General features: G+C 39.3%; 1 protein-coding gene across 1 annotated transcript in view; it reads right to left on the reverse strand.

The window, feature by feature from the left end:
- The window catches only part of LOC116588132, a 183,753-nt gene that overhangs the window by 117,656 nt on the left and 41,805 nt on the right, over positions 1–24,292 (reverse strand). Inside the window, exons 11-15 of the mRNA XM_032338859.1 lie at positions 21,690–21,842; positions 19,844–19,945; positions 7,652–7,813; positions 529–641; positions 6–141 (exon numbers count right to left, since the gene is read on the reverse strand). Coding sequence (XP_032194750.1) covers positions 6–141; positions 529–641; positions 7,652–7,813; positions 19,844–19,945; positions 21,690–21,842 — 666 coding nt within the window. The remainder of the gene's footprint in view (positions 1–5; positions 142–528; positions 642–7,651; positions 7,814–19,843; positions 19,946–21,689; positions 21,843–24,292) is intronic.

The following is a 24,292-nucleotide window of genomic DNA, read 5'->3' on the forward strand; positions in this document are numbered from 1 at the left end:
CATACCTGCAGCTCCCTGATTCGCAGGTGGCGCAGATACAGGAAGGACAAGTAGGCTCCTCTCATCAGGACAGGACTCCCATCACTGGGCCCGGCCCCACCATCCAAACCAAGCAGTTGCAGGGCCACTGCAAAGCTGTACCTTTAGGGGGTAGGAAAAATAGAATAAATGCTTTTCACCTCAAAGTGGTTTGGAAAATTCATAGACACCAAACGGAAGTCATTTTATTTAACTTAAGGGAGTTTCACAGTAGCTACTCTTTAAAAATGCATTAGAAGGAAAATAATTACTCTATATGTATAAATACAAAAAGAAATTGCTCTTAGTAATTACTCTCGTGAAAAACCCAGTCCTAGGGTGAAACATTAATTTAGTTGTCTCACCTGCTTGAACAGCCTTGCTTTTATTTCAGCTTCAAATATTTTTGAGTTAACATGTAACCTACCTATTAATCAGTCACTCAATTTCCACCCCCTCCCTGTATTTAATCCATTTCCTTGAGTCACCAATAACATGATTTAATTTTACCCTGTCTCTTTTTTCTGCTTGACGGGCTCACCAGCATGTTGGCAGCGACTTATCTGTGCTAGGTCATTTTCATTTTGTTCCATTGAAAGGTCCTCTTCCCTCATATTTTCATTCTATCAAAAAAGTAGCATTCGTTGAATTACATGAAGTCACAGTTGGGCCACCACAAGATCACACCCCATGACCCAAGGCATATTTATATGAAGGAGCAGAAGAGTATTGGGATCCACTGCAGCATGTCCTATGAAAATCTGGATTTCTAGAATAAATTAGAGCCCACCGTTATCATCATTATTTAGTCCTTGTTATGTAAGACTCTTCACAGCTTTTAAAACCACCCCCCCAAACACATATAGCTTTTCCGTGATTCACTTATGAAAAGTTGATACACACATTTGTAGATGTTTGAAACCTTGAACATCTCGAATCTAACCTTGTTCCAGGCTGAGAGAGATCAGTGGATTGAATGCTTCTTTCTACTTTTTAGCTATGTGATTTAATATTTTAAAGTCTTGATCCTGTTTTTGTGCTTGTAAAGTGGCATAAAAATAGAAGATAAATTGCTGTGAGAATTAACACATAGTGATTGGCATCTTGTAGGTGCCCTGTATGTGCTAGATCCCCCTGCCCATGGATTACTGTAGTCGATCGGCCCGGCAGGATCTATCACAGAATTCATGGTTTGTGTTTATTTCCATAGGCATTTTTCCTGATATTGAGCAGGACTAGGTCACACACACACACATACAGAGTCCTAGGAAAAACTTGAAGAAGGTAATATTGAGTCTGCCCCTGGTCCTCTGGCAGCCCCTTTCTTCGTGTTCTCTCTGCCTGCCCCTGGGCATACACCCCATTCTCATGAGACAATCTTTTATAGTGGTTCCAGTACCCACAGAAACACTACTGAGTGGCAATGAGTTAGCTTGGAACCCCACTCTTTGGGTTACTTATATTCTAATGGTTCACTCTTGGGATTCCAATAAGCCCTTATGGCAAAAACTGCTGGTTGTTCCCCAAGATCCACTTTCCTTTCTTCCTGTAGTAATTAAATATTTATTGTGGCACGTGGCCACCCAGATGGAGATGATATTTCCAAGCCTCTTTTGCAGGTAGGTGTGGCTATGTGACTAAGTTCTGGCCAAAGTGAAAATGCCGTGTGGCAGCTTCTGGGAATTTCCCTGAAGTGGCAGGTTCTCTCCCTCATTATCCATTCTGCTGCTGAGGACAAGAATGTGACAGCTGGAGCTCCATCTCAGACCAGGTGTTGATCTTGGGTATGGAGGCTGCATTTGTTGGAACTCCAGGATAGAAGGAGCGTGGGTCCCTGAGGAGTCCATGGAACAGAGTCATCATGCTAGTTCCGTACTTCCTACCCCTGGATCTTAATATAAGGGAGAGAGAAAGAAATTCCTATCTCCTTTAATCCTCTGCTATTTTGTGTTTAATTATGACCAATGGCCAAATATAATTTTAACTAATACAGTACCCAAGACTCTAAAGACAGACTATTGATCTTTATGACGGGCAGAAGAGAAGAGAATTTGGGGCAGGGATTTTAGGAAGAGTGAGTGAGAAGACAGTTGTCTCATCGAGTATCATTAAATGGCTTCCCATTCTGCCTGTGGGTAGAATTAGCTCCCGTCTGTTCTGGGTAAATGTGTACATTAGTGTATTTCCATGTAAACATCCCACAACCCCAGGACTGGAAAAAACTTAGGAAGTGACATGGGGCAAAGCGCGTGAGTGTATTCCCCTAAGAGAACTAGACATGGTGCAGGTAAGCAGCAGGGTTGACCAGAAGCCAGAATGTCAACACCACCTGTGTTTGTTCCTTCTTCCTAGGTAGGTAAATCCTTTGACATTTACTCTACCTGGTGGCTGGGTCTTTGCCAGCATTGTCTTGGGCAGTATTTTGATAGTTCTGAGATCTCCACTGATTGCAAATTTAATTCTTCTGGGAAAACTGGCAGGGGCAGTGGAGTGGGAGGTTGAGGGGAGGGTGGTGGGTGGAATAATCAGAGGAAAAATACGTCTATAATGTATTTCCCACCTCCTAAATATCCCCACAGCGTATTTGTGTATATCCACAGAATAAAAAGACTAGAAGGATAGATACCAAATGTTAACAATGTTATTGTTTTATTTGGGGGGTAAAATAATGGCTGATTTTTATTTTCTTCCTTGAGCTTTTCTACATTTCCCAAATTTTCGGTGATAATACATGTCATTATTGTCAACAGAAAATGTTTGTTTTACATGTTCCATTGAATTGGATGAGGGAAACCAGAAAGGAGTGTTTTCTGTTTCCCTAAACTTCTTGCACATTGGAATGATTGTATATGACAGCACTTTTGTGAGGGCACACTATGCCCTTGTTCCATCTGTGGAAACACAGGGGACCAGGAAAGCTGTTGGGGAAGAACCAGCTGTCCCTTGCCCTCTCCTCCCTGTGGCCAGTGAGAAGAAACAAAAGAAGAGGCACAGGATATAGTGTTTCCTGGCGCTGCAACACTCCATAACGTTAAAGAACAGTGACCAATTAAACCATATCTTTAGAAATATGATGGCCAATAGTAGTACTTAATGTCTATACGTTTTAATAAACAGGTGTTTTCTTGGGGAATGGCACTGGATATGAGTAACTTAATAAAATACAAAGGTGGAAGGTTTGGGAGGATCCATACAGGGCTGGCTGGCCTATTGCTTCTGATTAGGACTATGGTTAAATTATTTTTAAGTTTTTTCAAAAGGATATTAAAAAAACACAATCCTTTTAGACCATAATTCTCTCTTTTTAGTTATAAATTATCTTCAATTGACAATGATCAGAAAATCTGATATTTTTTCTTTATCCCCCAAACCCAGATCTTTAAGTGAATCTGGGAAAAGAATTGTGTATAAAGAAAAGAGTAGCCTGCCTTACATGCCAATGGTAAATAAAGGGCCAATTCAAAATGTGATAGAAATATAAACATTGTTGACCTTCAGATAAATATGTTTGATGTTAAAATGTGAGAAAGCAGGTTCTCTCATAAGTTGCTTGTTAGGGGAAAAAAAAGGGTGTACCACTTCAGTAGGATCTATGGAAAATTTTCATGTGTATGTCAGTGACCCAGAAAACCTACTTCTAAGTATCTACTCTAAAGAAACACACATGCGCACAAGGAGGCATGTACAAGGAAGTTCAGTGGGAGTGGTTTCTAATGAGGTAAAAAATGGCAACAAGTATCCAGAGAGGTGTCTGTGTGAGCTGTTGTATGTGATAAAATATAACGCAAGCATTAAAAAGAACAGAGACAGATCTCTAAGACATATAATTGGGTGAAAAAAGCAAGTTAACAAAGATATCCACAGAGTATGACAGATAATTTACATAGAAAACTAAAACACAATATTATACCATATATATGTGTATATATGTACACATATGTGTACATATGTGTTATGTGTATATATGTATATATGTACACATATATATGGTGTGTGTGTGTGTATATATATATATATAATATATATTTTATGAGGACATATGTTTGAATGTAAATGTATTGAAAAAGCTAAAGCAATAACAGTGTTTACCTCTGAGGAAATGGAATGGGGACCAGATTAGAATTCCCATTAATTTAAAGCATTAAATTTTCAGTGATGTTTCAATTTTTCACAAGAAGATGTTTATGTATTATTTCTGTGGCTTAAAATTAATTTCTAACATCTTCTTAAGAAGAAACATCGTCACTTTACAGTGCAAAAACCTAGCAAACACCCCTAACTTAACCACATATCAAGCTTAACATCACAGCAATATACCAGGTTGATAACATCTGTCCCAGATACGGTGTGATAAGAAGGGCACTTCACCTCTGGGGTGTCCTTCCTTCAAACCTCCAACCCCAGTGTAACCATGAGAAAAACATCAGACAAATTTAAGTGAAGGAATTTTCTACAGGTTTCCTGACCAGTACTCCCAAAGACTGTCAAAGACTGTCAAGGAAAGCCTGAGAAGCTGGCACAGACCTGAGGTGCCTGGGAAACATGACAAGCAAAGGCACTGTGGTGCCCTGGAGCACAAAGAAGACAGTAATGGAAAAACCAGTGACTTCCAAATACAGTCTAGTTTCGATATCAGTAAATGTACCAGTGCTCGTTCCTTGGGTGTGACAAAGTAATATGTCAATAACAGGAGAAACCTGACAGGGGATTCCTGGGAACTCCTTGTACTATCTTCGTAACTTTTCTGTAAATCTACAACTGCTCTGAAATAAAACATTTATTTTCTAAACAACAACAACAAACTTCCTAAAGAAAAACTATTGGTGAGTAGTATTCACTGAAAACGGATCCAAAATTGTCCCGAAGTCATGCTATATTCTTTCTGAGCTGTCAAAAGGGACAATCCTATGAGGTTTGCTTTCCTTCATGCAGAAGTAAGAAAGTTATTTTTCATGGGGTATGGATTGTTCCTTGCCAACTTCAGAATCAGAATGCTGACCAGCGTATAGATGCTAAAATTCATACTTGACTGCTACATGCGTGCAAAATAATCACAGAGCTTTACAATTCATACCCACATTCCTGTGACTCCTCCCATCTTCCCCGTTTAACTTCATCCTAATCTCCTCTGACTGGTATCCAATATTCAGAATGGCATTCAGATATTGTATAAAGTGCCTCTTGACCAGAGCAGAAATACATGAGGAGTTCACAAAGTAACGCCCACAGGAAAATGGGAGGGAAAGTAGAAAACCACTGATCGTTGCCTCAGAATTTTCTTTCTCCAATGCTGTGCTATTTTCTGTTTCCCCACTGGGAAAGCTCTTCACTAGCATGGCTGACTCCTTCTCATTTATCAAATGTCGGATCAGATGTTCCCAACTCAGAGAGCTTGGTCCATCTATCAGCGGAAGCTCCTCTCTACCCCACTGACCCCTCTTCCTGTGGTTTTCCTCATGGCATCCACAGGTTAGAGATGAGATTAACTCTTCCGTCCACCTGTTTATTGCATGTTTCATTCCATGAGCAGCGCGGGTCCTGGCACAAAGGCAGTATCCATGTAATAATTAATAATTATAATAATTACAGTATCCATGTAATAATCACTGAATGAATGAATGAATGAATGAATGAACAAACTAATGAACAGGAAACGTGCATGACACTAACATGTAGGGTTAATTTGTGTGTGTTATGCCTCCCTTCAGGATCCACCTCTGCAATCTATAGGTGTTCTCATTCTCTAGGGTCCATTTACCATAAATCAACCTGAAAGTAGGTGTTCACATTTTTCTTCTTTTGGTCAATTCCAAGAACAACATTTACAAGTCAGTAAATAGCCCAAGGAAGTGGTTTTCTTTCTTTCATTCTTTTTTTCTTCTTTCCTTCAGTTTAACACGGGCAACTGCATTCAAAATAGACTGGTGAAAACAGAGACTGCATTTCATCATACCCTGACTTTCCATCTCATGTGTAAATGGAGGGAAGCAGGAACAGAGGATGGCAGGAAATGTCAGTTCTCTCCACTGTGTGGCTGGTCTCCTTCCTCGCGCTGTAGCTCTTAGTGTTTTCCACTTTTCAAAAAAAAAAAAACAAAAACCTGAGCCATCATCTCCTGCTCTTACCCTGCACTTTCTGCTTTTCCTAGATAACCTCCTTCACCCCTTAAGTCTTCATGGGCACTGCTACAATTCTGGCCTGCTGGTCCAGCCAGACCCTGGACCATCACTTCCCCATGACTTCAAACGTGAAGCTCTTCACTACTGACCCCCTGTTCTTTGCCTCCTACTTCTCCTTTACTCCTGTTCACCCTCATCTGCCCCCCTGGGACTTTAATTGCCCCTATTTTCTCAGTCAAGGAGGAAACAGACTTGTGGTGGCCCTCAAATTTTAAAACCAGAATCTCAGGTAAAGGAGGATTCTTTCAAGATCAAGAGCTAGACTGTCCAGTATCTTAGGAGCGCCGGTCTTATTTAGTGATAAGGGCTGACTCTGGCTTCAACCTTCTCCCGTCTTTCCTACTCCCTACCTCCTTCTGCTTAAGTTTGGTTCAAGAAGCAAAAGAACTGGATGTTTTTAAATGTCCGCTTGTGAAATACAAATCAGAACCACAATGAGATGCTACCTCACACCAGTCAGGGTGACTAAAATTAAAAAGTCAGGAAAAAACAGATGTTGGTGAAGATGCAGAGAAAGGGGAAGCCTCTTACACCGTTGGTGGGAATGAAAGCTGATGCAGCCACTCTGGAAAACAATACGAACTTTCCTCAAAAAGTTGAAGACAGAACTATACTCCAACCAAGCAATCGCACTTCTGGATATTTACCCCGAGGATATAAATGTAGTGATCCAAAGGGGCACCTGTATAGCTTTGTATAGAAATTGCCTTTTGTTGCCAAACTTCAGGCCTATCTTATGTAGTAGCTATCTAGCTGGCTTCCCTGCCTGCAGTATCTCCCTCTTCCAATCCAACCAACACCTTGCTGCCACATCAATCTTCCTAAAAATACAACTTTTTATGTATCACTTCCCTTATAGGATAAAACACAAATTCCTTTTTCTGAAATTTATGGACATTCACAACTTTCCCTCTCCTCCCACTTAAAAAAACTTTTCTTCCCCATATTTCCACATGACTCACTCCACCAACCTGGCCTTGAACCCTCCACACACAGTGTCTCTTCTGCATGGTTGTTCATGCCTCCCTTCTACAATGTGCTTCCCTCTCCACCACCACTTCCCTGAGCCCCATGAGTCCTTCAAACCCAGTTCAGTTTCCTCATGAAAGGTTTTTCCCAGAAGAACCAACCCTAGGGGGACCACTTTGCCTCTACAGACTCACACTATTTAACAATTGTCCAACTCATTTGGTGTTTAGCACTAGAATGTGTGCCTTTGCATTGGTAAATAGCGGTTATGTATATGTCCCAGCAGCAATCTCTTATATTATACCTCTTTACATTCTTCTTTTTAATCAGCAATTAAATCTTTTTATTGAAAAAACAAACCTGGCTGGGTAATGAAGATCTTATGGAGAGGGTTTCTGAAAAACTACCAAAGGTAAATTTCTAAGGTCTACACAAAAGTAGTGAGTTGGACAGAAAGGCATATTGGTTATTTCTTCCTGTTTTACCTGGTAGAGATTGATGTTGCTATAAATATTCTCCCAGATGTGGTCATAGTTGCACTGATGCAAACCCTGGGAAGCCACAAAAGTTGGACAAGATGGAGGTGGCATGATTGTCTTTGCAGCATGGTCTTGGAGCACTTGCATTACTCGCTCGGGGCTGGAAATCTCAAGTAGAACAAGAGGGAAAAGTATGGTTTGGTAAAGGATTATTCCCTTCTATTCAGCAAAAGTTTGATCATATACACACAAATAAGAAAGAATCCCCAGGTGGGGCTTTATTCAGTTAAAAAATAAAAATCCCATTCAAACATCATGATTCCCTTTGGTATGTCCATCCACTGAACATTGTGAATATTTAAATACACACAGCATCTCATTTAAAATTCTGCAACAACCCTCTAAATACAAAGTAGATTGTACCCCCACAAATGTTATAGCACCAATGAAAAGATAAACACCCATCATTTTGGGTACAAACTCTGTTTGCTATTAGGAAGCTGCCAGGAGATGGAGGAAGAGGATGCTGGATTGTATGAGGAAAGTACAAGCTTTGTAAGGACACAAGCCTTGGCTCATATCTCTGCTGGAATCCTGGAATCTGCACACAGAGCAGGACAAGTCAACCTAATAAGAACACCAATGATGTCTCTCCCAGGATTGGTGCAAAAATTCCCATCATGTAGTAGGTACTGAATAAATGTTCCTTCTTCTCTTCTGGAGGTAAAGGATCAAGTAATAGTCCCAGAATTGAATTTCAATGGCAGTGATACATGTAACACAATATTTTACAAGGAAATTCAAATATCATTTAGTCCAATCCCTACCAAAACCCCCCCTAATGACTTTTTTTGCAGAAATAGAAAGATTCACCCTAAAATTCATGTGAAACCTCAAAGGACACCAAATAGCAATGTAATTTTGAAAAAGAAGAATAAAATTGGTGGACACACACTTTCTGATTTCAAACCATATTACAAAGCTATGGTAATCAAAATGGTGTGGTCCTGGAATAAATTGGGCATCTAGACCAACAGAATAGACTAGAGAGCATAGAAATAAACCCTTGAGTATATGGTCATATGATCTTAGACATGGATGTCAATACCATTCAACAGAGAAGGGACAGTCTCTTCAACAAATGATTCTAGGAAAACAGGATATCCACACGTAAAAAAATGAAGTTAAACCTTTATCATACACAATACACAAAAAATTAACTCATAATGGAGACTGGTGGAGCAAGATGGCAGAGGAGTAGGAGACCTAAATTTTGTCTAGTCCCATGAATTCAGCTAGATAGTTATCAAACCATTCTGAACACCTACAAATTCAACAGGAGGTCAAAGAGAATAGCAGCAATTCTATGAACAGAAAAGCAACCACTTTCTGGAAGGTAGGATGAAGTGTATCCGAGCCAATATACAGGAAGATAGACTGTGGGGGAAGGGGCCATATCCCAGCAAGCAGTAGAGCAGTGGGGTACAAAATTGGAACTTTTAGAAGTCTGCTGCACTGAGGAACCTTGCTCCAGAGGATAAGCGGACAGGTGGCGGGGGTGGCGGATGGGAGGAGGAGACTTCGCTGGGACAATGTGGTCTCAGGATCCTCAGGGTCACGGAAAAACCAGTAGAGTGTCTGAGTACGTCAAAGCTCCCAGGTATTAGACCAGGGCAGCTGGCTGCAAGGGTGGAGTCAAGGAGTGAGCTCTCAGTTTGGGGTTACCTTAAATCATGATCTAAGGCACAGTTGAGCTACTGCTCTTCACGCAGGAATCCCACAAGTGGCAGATCCAGAGAGACCCCCTCTTCCTCCTATGGGAGAAGCAGCGTGGGAGTGCATGGCAGGAATCTGCTGGGTTAGGAGACTCCAAATGGTGCTGTGCGCCAGAGATAGAAATGCTCAGTCACAGGCTGGGTGAGCTCAGAGTGTGGCCGGAGACCAAGGAGAAGGAGGGATTGACCGCTTTTCTCTGAGGACACACTGAAGAGTGGGGCCCTGAGCTCTCAGCAACTAAAGGGCTGGAGATTGGGAAACCACCATCTTCATTCTCCTCCTCCCAAGCTGTACAGAAAGCGTTCAGGGAACAAAAGCTTCCGAGAGCAAATCCTGAGGAGATTACTTAGCCTGGCCACTGGGAAGGGCGGTGCAATTCTGCCTTGGGCAAAGACATTTGAGAATCACTGCAACAGAGTCCTCCCCGAGAAGATCAGCAAGAACATCCAGCCAAGACCAAGTTCACTAATCAAGAAGAACTGAGGAACTCCAGTGCTAGGGAAATACAGCATATAGAATTCATGGCTTTTTTCCTGGTTCTTTAGTCTTCAGAGTTAATTTTTTTTTAATTTTCGTTATTTTTTTCTTTTCTATTTTTCTTTTTTAAAAATTTTCCTCTTTCTTATTTTAACCTATTTTAACTATTTTATCTCATCGATACCTTTTTAAAAATCTTTTTTAATTTTCATTTTTATACTCATATTCTATCCCTTCACTGTATTTTAAACTTATTTTTTGTAATCATGTAACTTTTTCTTTAAAATTTTGGAATACATTTTCTTCTAACAGACCAAAATATACCCTAAATCTAGCATATGGCTTTTTCTGGTCTCCCACCTGATTACCTCCTCTCCCTGTTTTTTTTTTTTTCTTTTTTCAACCAACTTCTTATCAATTCCTTTTTTATTTTATTTTTTATTTTTTAAAGATTTTATTTTTATTTATTTATTTGACAGAGTGAGAGCAGGAACACAAGCAGGGGGTGCAGGAGAGGGAGAAGCAGGCTTCCCACTGAGCAGCAAGCCCAATGCAGGGCTCAATCCCAGGACCCCAGGATCACGACCTGGCCAAAGGCAGACATTCAGTGACTGAGCCACCCAGGTGCCCCTCAATTCCTTTTAAAAATCTTTTTAAATGTTCATCTCTACAGTCATATTATATCCTTTCAACGTGTGTGTGTGTGTGTGTGTATATATATATATATACATATATATATATATATGAGAAAATATTTATGTATATCTATTTTCTTCCTTTCTTTCTTTAAAAATTTGGGAGGCAGTTTCTTCTAACATATGAAAATATGCCCAAAATCAAAATCAAGTGTGTGGCTCTGTTCTATTCATCAGTCTAATCGTATTTTTTAAAAATATTTTATTTATTTATTTGACAGAGAGAGAGATCACAAGCAGGAGAGGCAGGCAGAGAGAGAGGGGGAAGTAGTCTCTCTGCTGAGCAGAGAGCCCAATGCAGGGCTCAATCCCAGGTCCCTGAGATCATGACCTGACCTGAAGGCAGAGGTCTTAACTCACTGAGCCACCCAGGGGCCCCTCTAATCATATTTTTTATTGCTTTCTTTTCTCCTCTGTTTTGGTCTCTTCTCATTTGGTTAGTGTATATTTTTCTGGGGTCATTGTTACCTTTCAGCATTTTGTTCTTTCATTCATCTTTTCTTCTCTGAACAAAATGACAAGGCAGAAAAACTCACTCTCCAAAAAAGAACAAGAGGCAGTACCAATGGCTGTGGACCTAATCAATACAGACATCAGTAAGATGTCAGAACTAGAGCTCAGAATTACAATTATAAAGATGTTAACTGGGCTTGAAAAAAGCATAGAAGATACTAGAGAATCCTTTTCTGTAGAAATAAAATCCCTTTTGGGAGAAATAAAAGGATTATAAAATCTAACCAAGTTGGAATTTAAAAAGCTATTAATGAGGTGCAATAAAAAAATGGAGGCTCTTACTGCTAGGACAAATGAGGCAGAAGAGAGAATTAGTGATATAGAAGACCAAATGATGGAGAATAAAGAAGCTGTGGAAAAGAGAGATAAACAACTACCAGATCACCAGGGGAGAATTTGAGAGATAAGTGATACCATAAGATGAAACAATATTAGAATAATTGGGATCCTAGAAGAAGAAGAATAGAGGAAGAGAGGGGCAGAAGGTATATTGGAGCAAATTATAGCAGAGAACTTCCCTCATTTGGGGAAGGAAACAAGTATAAAAATCCAGGAGGCACAGAGAACACCCCTCAAAAATCAATAAAAATAAGTCCACACCCTGTCATCTAATAGTAAAACTTACAAGTCTCAGGGACAAAGAGAAAATCCTGAAAGCAGCTCAGGACAAGAGATCTGTAACCTATAATGGTAGAAATATTAGATTGGCAGCAGACCTATTCACAGAGACCTGGCAGGCCAGAAAGGACTGGCATGATATATTCAGAGTACTAAACAAAAAAAATATGCTGCCAAGAATACTATATACAGCTAGGCTGTCACTGAAAATAGAAGGGGACATAAAAAGCTTCCAGGACAAACAAAAACTAAAAGAACTTGCAAACACCAAACCAGTCCTACAGGAAATATTAAAGGGGTCCTCTAAGCAAAGAGAGATCCTAAAAGTAACAGACCAGAGGGGTGCCTGGGTGGCTCAGTGGATTAAAGCCTCTGTCTTCAGTTCAGGTCATGATCTCAGGGTCCTGGGATTGAGCCCCATATCGGGCTCTCTGCTCAGCAGGGAGCCTGCTTCCCTTCCTCTCTCTCTGCCTGCCTCTCTGCCTGCTTCCTCCTCTCTCTCTGCCTGCCTCTCTGCCTACTTGTGATCTCTCACTGTCAAATAAATAAATGAAAAGAAAATTTAAAAAAAAATAATAAAAGTAACAGACCAGAAAGGAACAGAGACAATATACAGTAACAGTTACCTTAGAGGCAATTCAATGGCCCTAAATTCATATCTTTTAATGGTTACCCTGAATGTAAATGGGCTAAATGAGCCACTCAAAAAATGCAGGGTATCAAAATGGGTCGGAAAAAAAGGCCCATAGATATGCTATCTGCAAGAAACTCATTTTAGATGCAAAGACATCTCCAGATTTAAATTGAGGGGGTGGAAAACAATTTACTGTGCTAATGGACATCAAAAGAAAGCGGGGGTGGCAATCCTTATATCAGATAAATTAGATTTTAAGCCAAAGACTACAGTAAGAGATGAGGAAGGACATTATACTATCCTTAAAGTGTCTGTTCCAACAAGAAGATCTAATAATTTTAAATATCTATGCTCCTAACACAGGAGCAGCCAACTATATAAACCAATTAATAACAAAAATCAAAGAAACATATTGACAATAATACAATACTAGTAGGGGACTTTTACACCCTCCTCACTGAAATGGACAGATCATCCAAGCAAAAGATCAACAAGGAAATAAAGGCCTTGAATGACACACTGGACCAGATGGACATCACGGATATATTCAGAACATTCCATCCCAAAGCAACAGAATACACATTCTTCTCTAGTGCACATGGAACATTCTCCAGAACAGATCACATCCTGGGTCACAAATTATGTCTCAGTAGGTACCAAAAGATGTATACGTAGGGATCATTCCCTACATATTTTCAGATCCCAGTGCTTTGAAACTAGAACTCAACCACAACAGGAAAGTTGGAAAGAACTCAAATACATGGAGGCTAAAGACCATCTTATTAAGGAATGAATGGTCAACCAGGAAATTAAAGAAAAATTTTTAAAAATTCATAGAAACAAATGAAAATGAAAATCCAACATCCCAAAACCTTTGGGATGCAGCAAAGGCAGTCCTGAGAAGAAAGTATATACCCATACAAGCCTTTATCAAGAAACAAGAAAGGTCTCAAATACACAACCTAACCCTACACCTAAAGGAGCTGAAGAAAGAACAGTAAAGAAACCCTAAACTCAGCAGGAGAAGAGAAATAATAAATATCAGAGCAGAAATCAATGAAATAGAAACTAAAAGAACAGTAGAACAGATCAACAAAACTAGGAGCTGGATCTTTGATAAATCAACCAATCAATCTTTGATTGATAAATTAATAAGATTGATAAAACCCTTATCAAAAAGAAAAGAGAAAGGACCCAAATTAATAAAATCATGAATGAAAAAGGAGAGATCACAACCAACACCAAAGATACACAGCAATTATAAGAACATATTATGAGCAACTATACACCAGCAAATTTGACAATCTGGAAAAAATGGATGTGCTCCTAGAGATGTATAAACTACCAAAACTGAACCAGCAAGAAATAGAAAATCTGCCATAACCAATAAGGAGATTAAAGCAGTCATCAAAAATCTCCCAACAAACAAGAGCCCAGGGCCAGACGGCTTCCCAGGGGAATTCTACCAAACATTTAAAGAAGAATTAGTACCTATTCTCCTGAAACTGTTCCAAAAAATAGAAATGGAAGGAAAACTTCCAAACTCATTTTTATGAGGCAAGCATTACTTTGATCCCCAAAGCAGACAAAGACCCCATCAAATAGGAGAATTATATACCAATATCCTTGATGAACATGGATGCAAAAATTCTCACCAAAATGCTAGCCAATATGGTCCAACATTAAAATGGATTATTCACCACAACCAAGTGGGATTTATTCCTGGGCTACAAGGTTGGTTCAACACCCACAAATCAATCAATGTGATACAATATATTAATAAAATAAAGTACAAGAACCATATGATACTCTCAATAGAGGCTGAAAAAGCATTTGACAAAGTACAGCATCCTTTCCTGATCAAAACTCTTTACAGTGTAGGGATAGAGGGTACATACCTCAATATTATCAAAGCCGTCTGTGAAAACCCACTGCAAATATCATTCTCAATGGGGAAAAACTGAGAGCCTTTCCAGCAGGGGTGTCTACTGTCATCACTGCTATTCAACATAGTACTAGAGGTCCTAGCCTCAGCAATCAGACAACAAAAAGAAATAAAAGACATCTGAATCAGCAAAGAAGAAGTCAAACTCTCACTCTTTGCAGATGATATGATACTTTATGTGGAAAACCCAAAAGACTCCACCCCAAAACAGCTAGAACTCATACAGGAATTCAGTGAAGTGTCAGAACAAAAAAAATCAATGCTCAGCAATGTCTACAATATGGAAAGAACCTAGATATCCATCAACAGATGAATGGATAAAGAGGATGTGGTGTATATATATACATTAGAATACTATACAGCCATCAAAAGAAATGCAATCTTGCCATTTGCAATGATGTGGATGGAACTAGAGGGTATTGTGTTGAGTGAAATAAGTGAATGAGAGAAAGACAATCATCAATGATCTCCCTAATATGAGGAATTTGAGAGGCAGGGTGGGAGATTTGGGGGGTAGGGAAGGAAAAAATGAAATATGACAGGATTGGGAGGGAGACAAACCATTAGAGACTCTTAATCTCACAAAACAAACAGAGGGTTGCTGGGGGAGGGGTTTGTGGAGAGGGTGGTTGGGTTATGGACATTGGGGAGGGTATGTGATATGATGAATGCTGTGAAATGCATAAGCCTGTTGATTCACAGACCTGTACCCCTGAGGCAAATAATATATTATATGTTATAAAAATAATTAATTTTTAAAAATAAATAAAATGAAATCAATGCTCAGAAATCAGTTGCATTTCTATACACCAACAGCAAGACAGAAGAAAGAGAAATTAAGGAGTTGATCCCATTTACAATTGCACCCCAAACCATAAGATACCTAGGAATAAATCTAACCAAAGAGGCAAAGAATCCATACTCAGAAAACTATAGAACACTCATGAAAGAAATTGAGGGGGGTGCCTGGGTGGCTCAGTGGGTTAAGCTGCTGCCTTTGGCTCAGGTCATGATCTCAGGGTCCTGGGATCGAGCCCCGCATCGGGCTCTCTGCTCAGCGGGGAGCCTGCTTCCTTCTCTCTCTCTCTGCCTGCCTCTCTGCCTGCTTGTGATCTATCTCTGTCAAATAAATAAATAAAATCTTTAAAAAAAAAAAAAAGAAATTGAGGAAGACACAAAGAAATGGAAAACATTCTGTGCTCATGGATTGGAAGAACAAATATTGTGAAAATGTCTATGCCACCTAGAGAAATCCACACATTTAATGCAATCCCTATCAAAATATTATCAACTTTTTTCAAAGAAATGGAACAAATAGTCCTAAAATTTATATGGGACCAGAAAAGACCCTGAATACCCAGGAATGCTGAAAAAGAAAACTGAAGTTGGTGGCATCAGAATTCCAGACTTCAAGCTCTATTACAAAGCTGTAATCATCAAAACAGTATGGTAATGGCACAAAAACAGACACAGAGATCAATGGAACAGAATAGAGAGCCCAGAAATAGACCCTCAACAAAGGGAAGACCTGCTTCAACCAAGCAGGAAAGAATGTCCAATGGAGAAAGACCGTCTTTTCAATAAATGATGTTGGGAAAATGAGACAGCCACATGCAGAATGAAACTAGACCATTTCCTTAAACCACACACAAAAAATGACTCAAAATGGATGAAAGACCTCAATGTGAGAGAGGAATCCACCAAAATCCTTGAGGAGAACACAGGCAGCAACTTCCTCGACCTCAGCTGCAACAACTTCTTCCTAGAAACATCGCCAAAGGGAAGGGAAGCAAGGGCAAAAATGAACTATTGGGACTTCATCAGGATAAAAATCTTTCGTAAAGCAGAGGAAATAGTCAACGAAACCAAAAGACAACCAAGGGAATGGGAGAAGATATTTGCAAATGGCATATCAGATAAAGGGCTTGTATCCAAAATCTATAAATAACTTATCAAACTCAACACCCAAAGAACAAACAATCCAATCAAAAAATAGGCTTAAGACATGAACAGACATTTCTGCAAAAAAGACATTCAAATGGCCAAGAGACACGTGAAAAAGTACTCAACATCACTCAGCATCAGGGAAATACAAATTAAAACCACAGTGAGATACCACCTCACACCAGTCAGAATGTCCAAAATTAACCAGTCAAGAAATGACAGGTATTGATGAGGATGTGGAGAAAGGGAAACCCTCTTACACTGTTGGTGGGAATGCAAGCTGGTGCAGCCACTCTGGAACACAGTATGCAGGTTCCTCAAAAAGTTGAAGATAGAGCTGCCCTACGATCCAGCAATCACACTATTGGATATTTACCCTAAATATACAAACGTAGTGATCCAAAGGGGCACATGCACCCCAATGTTTATAGCAGCAATGTCCACAACTGTGTACACAGCCAAACTGTGGAAAGAGCCTAGATCTCCATCAACAGATGAATGGATAAGGAAGATATTTTATATACATATATACAAAATATATAGTTAGTTAGCCTTCTTCCCTTAATAAAAGCTAACATTTATCGAACACTTAAGTGCCAGGCACTCTTTTTTAAGTATGTTAGATATTTTAACTCTTATAATCCTCAAAACAAGCCTATGACATAAGTACTATCTGTATATCTGCATATATATAATGGAATACTATACAGCCATCAAAAACCCAAAACTCTTGCCTTTTACAATGATGCAGATAGAACTAGAGAGTATTATGCTTAGTGAAATATGTCAATCAGAGAAAGACAATTATCATATGATCTCACTGATATGAGGAAATTGAGAAACAAGACAGAACATCATAGGAGAAAGGAGGCAAAAATGAAATAAGATGAAACCAGAAAGGGAGACAAACCATAAGAGACTCTTAATCTCAGGAAACAAACTAGGTTTCTGGAAGGGAGGGAGGTGTAAGGGATGGGGTGGCTGGAAGATGGACAATGGGGAGGGTATGTGCTATGGTGAGTGCTGTGAACTATGTAAGACTGACAGTTCACAGACCTGTACCCATGAAACAAATAATACATTATATGTTAATTTAAAAAAAGAAAAGAAAAGAAAAAAATTAACTCATAATCATTTAAGGATGTAAACATAAGACCTAAAACTAAACTCTTAGATAAAAACAGGGGAAAATCTTCATAACATTAAATTTGGTAATGATTTCTTAGATAAGACACCAAAAGCACAGGCAAAAAAAAAAAAAAAAAAAAGAGGCAAAAGTAGATAAATGTGGCTACCTAAAACTTTAAAACTTCTGTGCATCAAAGGACACAATTAACAAAGTAAAAATCAACCCATAGAAAGAGAGAATATATTTGTAAATCATACATCTGATAAGGGGTTAATATCCAGAGTATATAAAGAACTCCTACAGCACAACAACAATTACAATCAAATAACTCGATTAAAAAATGGGCAAAGGACTTCTACAGACATTTTTCTAAATATGATATACAAATGACTGATAAACATATGACAAGACTCTCAAAATCACTAATCATCAGAGAAATGCAAAGCAAAACCAAAATGAGATTATCACCTCATCATTAGGATGGCTAGTAACAAGAAGAAGCAGCAGGAGGTGAAGGAAGAAAGGGAAGAAGAGAGGGAGAGAGGGAGGAAGGAAGGAAGGAGAGAAGGAAAGAAGGAAGGAAGAAAATAACAAGGGCTGTTGAGAATTCAGAGAAATTGGAACCCTACCAGACAAAGCTGGTAGTATTGTCAAATGCTGCACCTGCTATGGAAAATAGTATGGAAGTTCCTCGAAAAAATTAAAACAGAATTACCTTATGATCCAGCAATTCTATTCCTGGGTTTATACCCAAAAGAACTGAAATCAGGATTTCAAAAAAGTATTTACATATCCATGTCCATAGCAGCATTATTTACAATAGTCGTGAGGCGGAAGCAACCCAAACATCCATCAACAGACAGATTTTCAAAAAACATGATGGATATACATAAGGGAATATTATTCAGCCTTAAAAAGGAAGGAAATTCTAATATATCCTACAACATGGGTGAACCAAGGAAATTCTAATATATCCTACAACATGGGTGAACCTGGGTGAGTAAAAGAAGTCAGTCGTAAAAATACAAATACTGTCTGATTTCACTAATAGGTGGTACCTAGAGCAGTCAAACTCATAGAGACAGAAATTAGACTGGTAGTCACCAGGAACTAGGGGGAGGGAAGAATGAGGAGTTATTGTTTAATGGGTAAACAGTCTCAGTCTGCTAGATGAATGTTCTGGTGATGGATGGTGGTGATGATTACCCAACAATATGGATATACTAAATGGCACTGACCTGTACACTTTAAAAATAGTTAAAATAGTAAAATTCATGGTATGTGTATTTTACCACCATTTAAGAAAAGAGGCGGAAAATAATATAAAGAGGTCCCATGTACTCTTCATTCCATTTCTCCCAGTGTTAACATCTTGCAAAACCTTAGCACAGTATCACAACTTGGATATTGAGTTTGATATAGTCAACTCATAGAAAAGATCCATCACCACAAGGATCCCTTGTGTTCCTCTTTGAGAGCCATTCTCCTTTCCCTTCCTCACCAGTCTCCCTACAATCTACGAATCTGTCTTCATTTCTCTTAGTCATTTCAAGAGCATTGTATAAATGAACTCATACAGTCTTTATGGGACTGACTTTTTTTTCACTCCTATAGTTCTCTGGAGATGCATCCAGGTTCTGGGGTATATCACTAGTTTGTTCGGGTTTTTTTGTTTTTTTGTTTTTTACAGCTGACAGGTATTCCGTGGCATGGGATATACCACGATTAATTTATTTACCCATTGAAAGACATCTGTGGTGTTTCCAGTTTGGGGCTACTGAGAATAAAGCTGGTAAAATGTTCTTGGAAAAAAAAAGGGGGGGCGGAGAGGAAATCTGGCCACATGCAACCACATGGATGGATCTTGAGGACATTGTCCTAAGTGAAATAAGCCAGTCACCAAAAGACTAATACTGTATGAGTCCACTTATATGAGGTGTGCGAAGGTGGTAAAATTCAGAAACAGAAAGTAGAATGGTGGTTTCTAGGGGCTGTGGAGAGGAGGAAGTTGGGAACTGTTGTTTAATAGGTACAGAATTTCAGTTTGGCAAGATGAAAAAGTTCCAGTACATCTGTTTCATGACAGTGTGAAAATACTGAACGCCACTGAATTGTGCACTTAAAATGATTAAGATGAGAAAATTTTATCCCATGTGCTTTTTGCCACAACAAAAATAAGATAATTTCATCCAGAATTTTTGTTTCACAGATTAGGAAACAAACTCAAGGAGGTTGTGCGGATAGACTGATACCACAAAGAGACTTAGTGCCAAAGCTGGAACAATTGTTACTTTCTACGGAAAATTAACAGTATTATAAAATTTGAGCAATTAGATTAGAAAGTTCCAAATAAAGCCTTTATAGAGAATCAATGGCTAATATTTCTTAAACAGGAAGGAAAATTCAATTTTCTGAGAATAATTTCAGCCAGAATTTTATCTACAAGGGAACATAGCTATTTTCTTACCTTCAAAAACTTGGCTTGGAGTTGCATTAATACATCTATTCTTCTCCTTTCTTTTAGTCTAGTCAAAATCTTCTTTTGCCAAGGATCACATTTTGGCTTAATCTAGTGGACAAACATGTTCACACAAAGTTACAACGTAACAGAATAATTCTCAATAAAAGTTGCAAGCAAAGAGATTCAAGGACCTTCTAAAATGGGATCTAGTCTCTGCTAGAAAGTTTGTTAGAGCATGTGAAGACTTGGAAGAAGTCTGTATGGGTTTATGATCCATGGCGGAAGAAGGCAGCAGCAGTTCCTGTTGGTGCCTGGCTTTTGAGATCATCTGGGATCACACAGAACAATCCATGTGCAGGAGGAACCCTAAATCCATCAGCTTTGGATACCACACTTGACCTATAGGGTAAGAGAAGTTCTCCCACAAAGATTCCACATGTAAAATTTTACTTTATCCCTTAACAGGGAATATTTCAAAAATTAGTTCTGTAATACATTTAGCTATACATTAGCTATAAATACATCAATGTACTTGTAACTTTCAAATTTATATCTAGCTCTAAGCTCCAGTATGTGATACCCAACCACTTCCTTGTTATCTATAGTTGGAAGGCAAATGTAACAACTTAGAACAGAAAGTCTAGCTTTCCCTACACCAATCACCTATTTGCTCAAGCCCCATTCCTTAGGAGTAATTTTTGATTTCTCTCCTTTCCATACATTCATCTTTACCACGTAAGACTTCTTTCCTACACAATCTAGCTGATCCTCATTATTCACGGATTTTGTATTTGCAAATTTTTCTCACTAAAAATTTATTCGTAACCCCAAAATCAATTTTGGCAGATCTATCCTGGTTATTCATGGGCATGCAAAGAATGGTGAAAATTTTGAATCACCCAACTCCACATTTCCAGCTGAGGTCATACACGGCCTTCTTGTCCATTCAGACTTCTTGTCCCAGCTCTCATTCTGTAAACTAGAGTCCTTTTTGTGGTCTAGTTAGTGACACATTTCTATATTTTTGTGGTTTTTTGTTGATGATTTCAATGTTTAAAGTGGCCCCTAAGTATAGTGCCAAAGGGTTGCCTAGTGTTCCTAAGTACAGGAAGGCTGTGACATGTCTTATGGAAGAAATATTTATGTTTGATAAGCTTTGAGCATGAGTTATATTGCTATTGGCCATAAGATCAATGTTAATGAATCAAAAACTTATATTAAAGTATCTTTAAACAGAACTACACATAAAGCAAGGTTGTGTATCTATCAGTTGATGAACCTAACCTTGTATTTCCCCTGTGAGCAATGGTTCAGTTTTTGTTAATTCAGGGTTTGTGGCAACTTTATAGAACATAGCTCCCCCAAACAATGAGGATCAACTGTGCTTACCATTACCCCAAATCACCTTGTTTAATCTGCTTACTTGTGTATTGTTTGTGATTTGTGTATCTCCGGAACCAAGGGTCATTCCTGACATACAGTATATACTCAGTGAATAGGTTTTGGTTCAAAAGCTGGATTTATACAACTCCATTATACCTTTGAGTGTTATTCTTGGTTCTAGCCAAGCAGCCAAGTTCACTAATAAGAAGAATGGACCCAATAGACAGTATGGGGGCTTTCCAGAGAAGGCAGGTCAACGCAGCTAACTTCAACATAGACACACAGCAGGAAGAAGCTGGGGGAACCTGGTGTACAGGGCTAAGCACCTACCATTTGTGCCATGGGACAGTTTGCTTAGGGCATTGAGGAGAGGAGACAGTAGGAATGTGACAGACCTGGTGCTGCCAGGTTGCCTGGCCTGCTTGGAGGATACTTTGTGACAGGTGAATGTCACCACAAGTCTCCTTACCTTTATAAAGGAAGTCCAGTTAGCTCTCTTTTTCAAGGCCATACCAGGACCTGCCAAACCCCAATTCTCCACTTTAGCTATCTCAGCATCATAATCTGGAAATGTTTGCATTCTCTGCTGCTCCATGAAGATGCTTCGGAATTTTTTGGAAACCTAAATAGGATTAAGAAGAGAGAAGTGGAACCCAGAAAAAGTCTCAGATTGTAGACAATTTCAAAACCAGCTCTTGAGGGATGCCCGGGTGGCTCAGTCGTTAAGCATCTGCCTTCAGCTTGGGTCATGATCTCAGGGTTCTGGGATCGAGCCCCGCATCGGGCTCCCTGCTCAGTGGGAAGCCTGCTTCTCCTTCTCCCACTCTCCCTGCGTGTGCTCCCTCTCTTGTTGTGTCTCTGTCAAATAAATAACTTAAATCTTTTAAAAAAAAACAGCTATTGGTTGCCTTTGGGACAGTCTTGGGAGGTAAACTAATTCATAAAACATGACTATGGCAGTAACAGATGTTGAATATCTGTATCTGTGAGGCACACGTATTCAGTTAACTCATTGCCATAATTATGTATATATGTACTACTTGTTCCGAATATCTGCTCCAAAAAGAGTTGGGGGAAATCAGAGGGAGAGATGAACCATGAGAGGCTGTGGATGCTGAGAAACAAACTGAGAGTTCTGAAGGGGGGAGTTTGGGGGGGTCAGATGAGCCTGGTGGTGGGTATTAAGGTGGGCACATATTGCATGGATCACTGGATATGGTGCATAAACAATGAATCTTGGAACATTGGAAAAAAAAGTGAAATTTTAAAAAAACAAAGATTGGAAATTATGTAATATATTTATTTATATATATTTTTGAGATGGACCCTAAATGGGAAGTGAATCTGTCCACCTTTAGAAATAACATTCACTTTTTCTGGCCACCTGGTAAACTAGAAAATCTACAGGTTAGATAAATTCTCGTTCCAGAAACCTGATCAAGATGTTGCTAGAGAGAAGTTTCCAGATGCTGGGACCTATTAAAACACTTTAAGGTATCTCGGTCAATTCCTTCACCTCTCATTTTCAGACTGAGACTACTAGTGCTTTCTGTGACATAAATTCCTCCTGCCAAAATGTAGAACACTTCTTCCTCCTGTCTCCAGAGGGAGCCCCAGCTTACTGAGCCTGTGGTAGTACCTTCCTCATTGCACTGGCCGCACTACATCATGATTTCCTCACTACCTGGTGAACTTCCTGAGGGCACAGACTATGAATCTCAAGAACCAACCACATGGAGATGTTTGCACAACAATGTGTTTGTAATTAATGCCACTGAACTGTGCACTTATGAAAGGTTAAAATGGTCAATCTTATGTATATTTTATTACACGCACAAACACATAGATCCTACCACAGTGCTGGCACATACTGGGGCCTTAACAAAGGTTTCTGGAATGAGAGAATGAGTTTAATGAGTTACAGAGCTAAAGATTCTTCCACTTAACGCTGGTACCTTGTGGGTTGTGCTATCCAATACGGTTGCCCCTAGCTACATGTGGCTGTTTAACATTCAAATGTGAATCATCAAAATTAAATACAATTTAAAATTTAGTTCTTCAGTTACACTACCCACATTTTAAGTGCTCAATAGCTGCATGAGTAACATATTGAACCATGCAGATTCAGATCCCGTCCATCAGCGCAGGAAGTTCAAGGAGACAGTACTAGTCTAGGGCTAGGGTGGCAAAGTTCTTCTTAAAGGGCCACATAGTAACTATTTTAGCCTTTGCAGATAATACATAGGTCTCTGTTGAACTACTCAGCTCTGCAGTTGTGGTGTGAAAGCAGTCAACCGTAATATGTAAATGAATGGCTATGGATGAATTCTAATAAAACTTTATTTAAAAATAAGAAGCAGATAGTTTGCTTATCCTGCTCTAAGGAATTAGAGAACCAGAATAAACAGTATTCAAATAGAAGAACTCTTCCTACACATGAAAAAAATGTTGTAGGGGCCCCTGGGTGGCTCAGTGGGTTAAAGCCTCTGCCTTCAGCCCAGGTCATGATCCCAGGGTCCTGGGATGGAGCCCCGCATCGGGCCCTCTGCTCAGCGGGGAGCCTGCTTCTTCCTCTCTCTCTGCCTGCTTCTCTGTCTACTTGTGATCTCTGTCAAATAAATAAATAAAATCTTTAAAAAAATGTTGTAATGTGATCATTCAGTGAACACAGGCATTACACATGATACTGTTATAAGAAAATCAGAACTGGACACTATCACTGTATAATAATCTATTATTTGGAAATATAGGAAATAATCTATTCTTTGGGGACAGTGTGATCAACAGCCTCATGTTGTTTTGTTATCATTGATGAGATTCTACTGTGTTATAATTTATTTGTATTTATTTTGAGTCTTTTAAAACAGCACCTTATTGCAATTCCAGCTTTCATCTATCATAATACTTGCTGATACTGAGGGTAAGGATACTCCCATAGAAGCGCCCTGCTCTAGAGATGCCTGGTGGCTAGTGCCTGCAGCTAGTGCCTTGGTTTCATGATCTCATGGTCGTGAGACAGAGCCCCTGTTGGGCTCTGCACTCATCTCAGAGTCTGTTTCAGATTCTCTCTCC

This window comes from Mustela erminea, chromosome 4, assembly GCF_009829155.1.
Source record: "Mustela erminea isolate mMusErm1 chromosome 4, mMusErm1.Pri, whole genome shotgun sequence".
Lineage (NCBI taxonomy): Eukaryota > Metazoa > Chordata > Mammalia > Carnivora > Mustelidae > Mustela > Mustela erminea.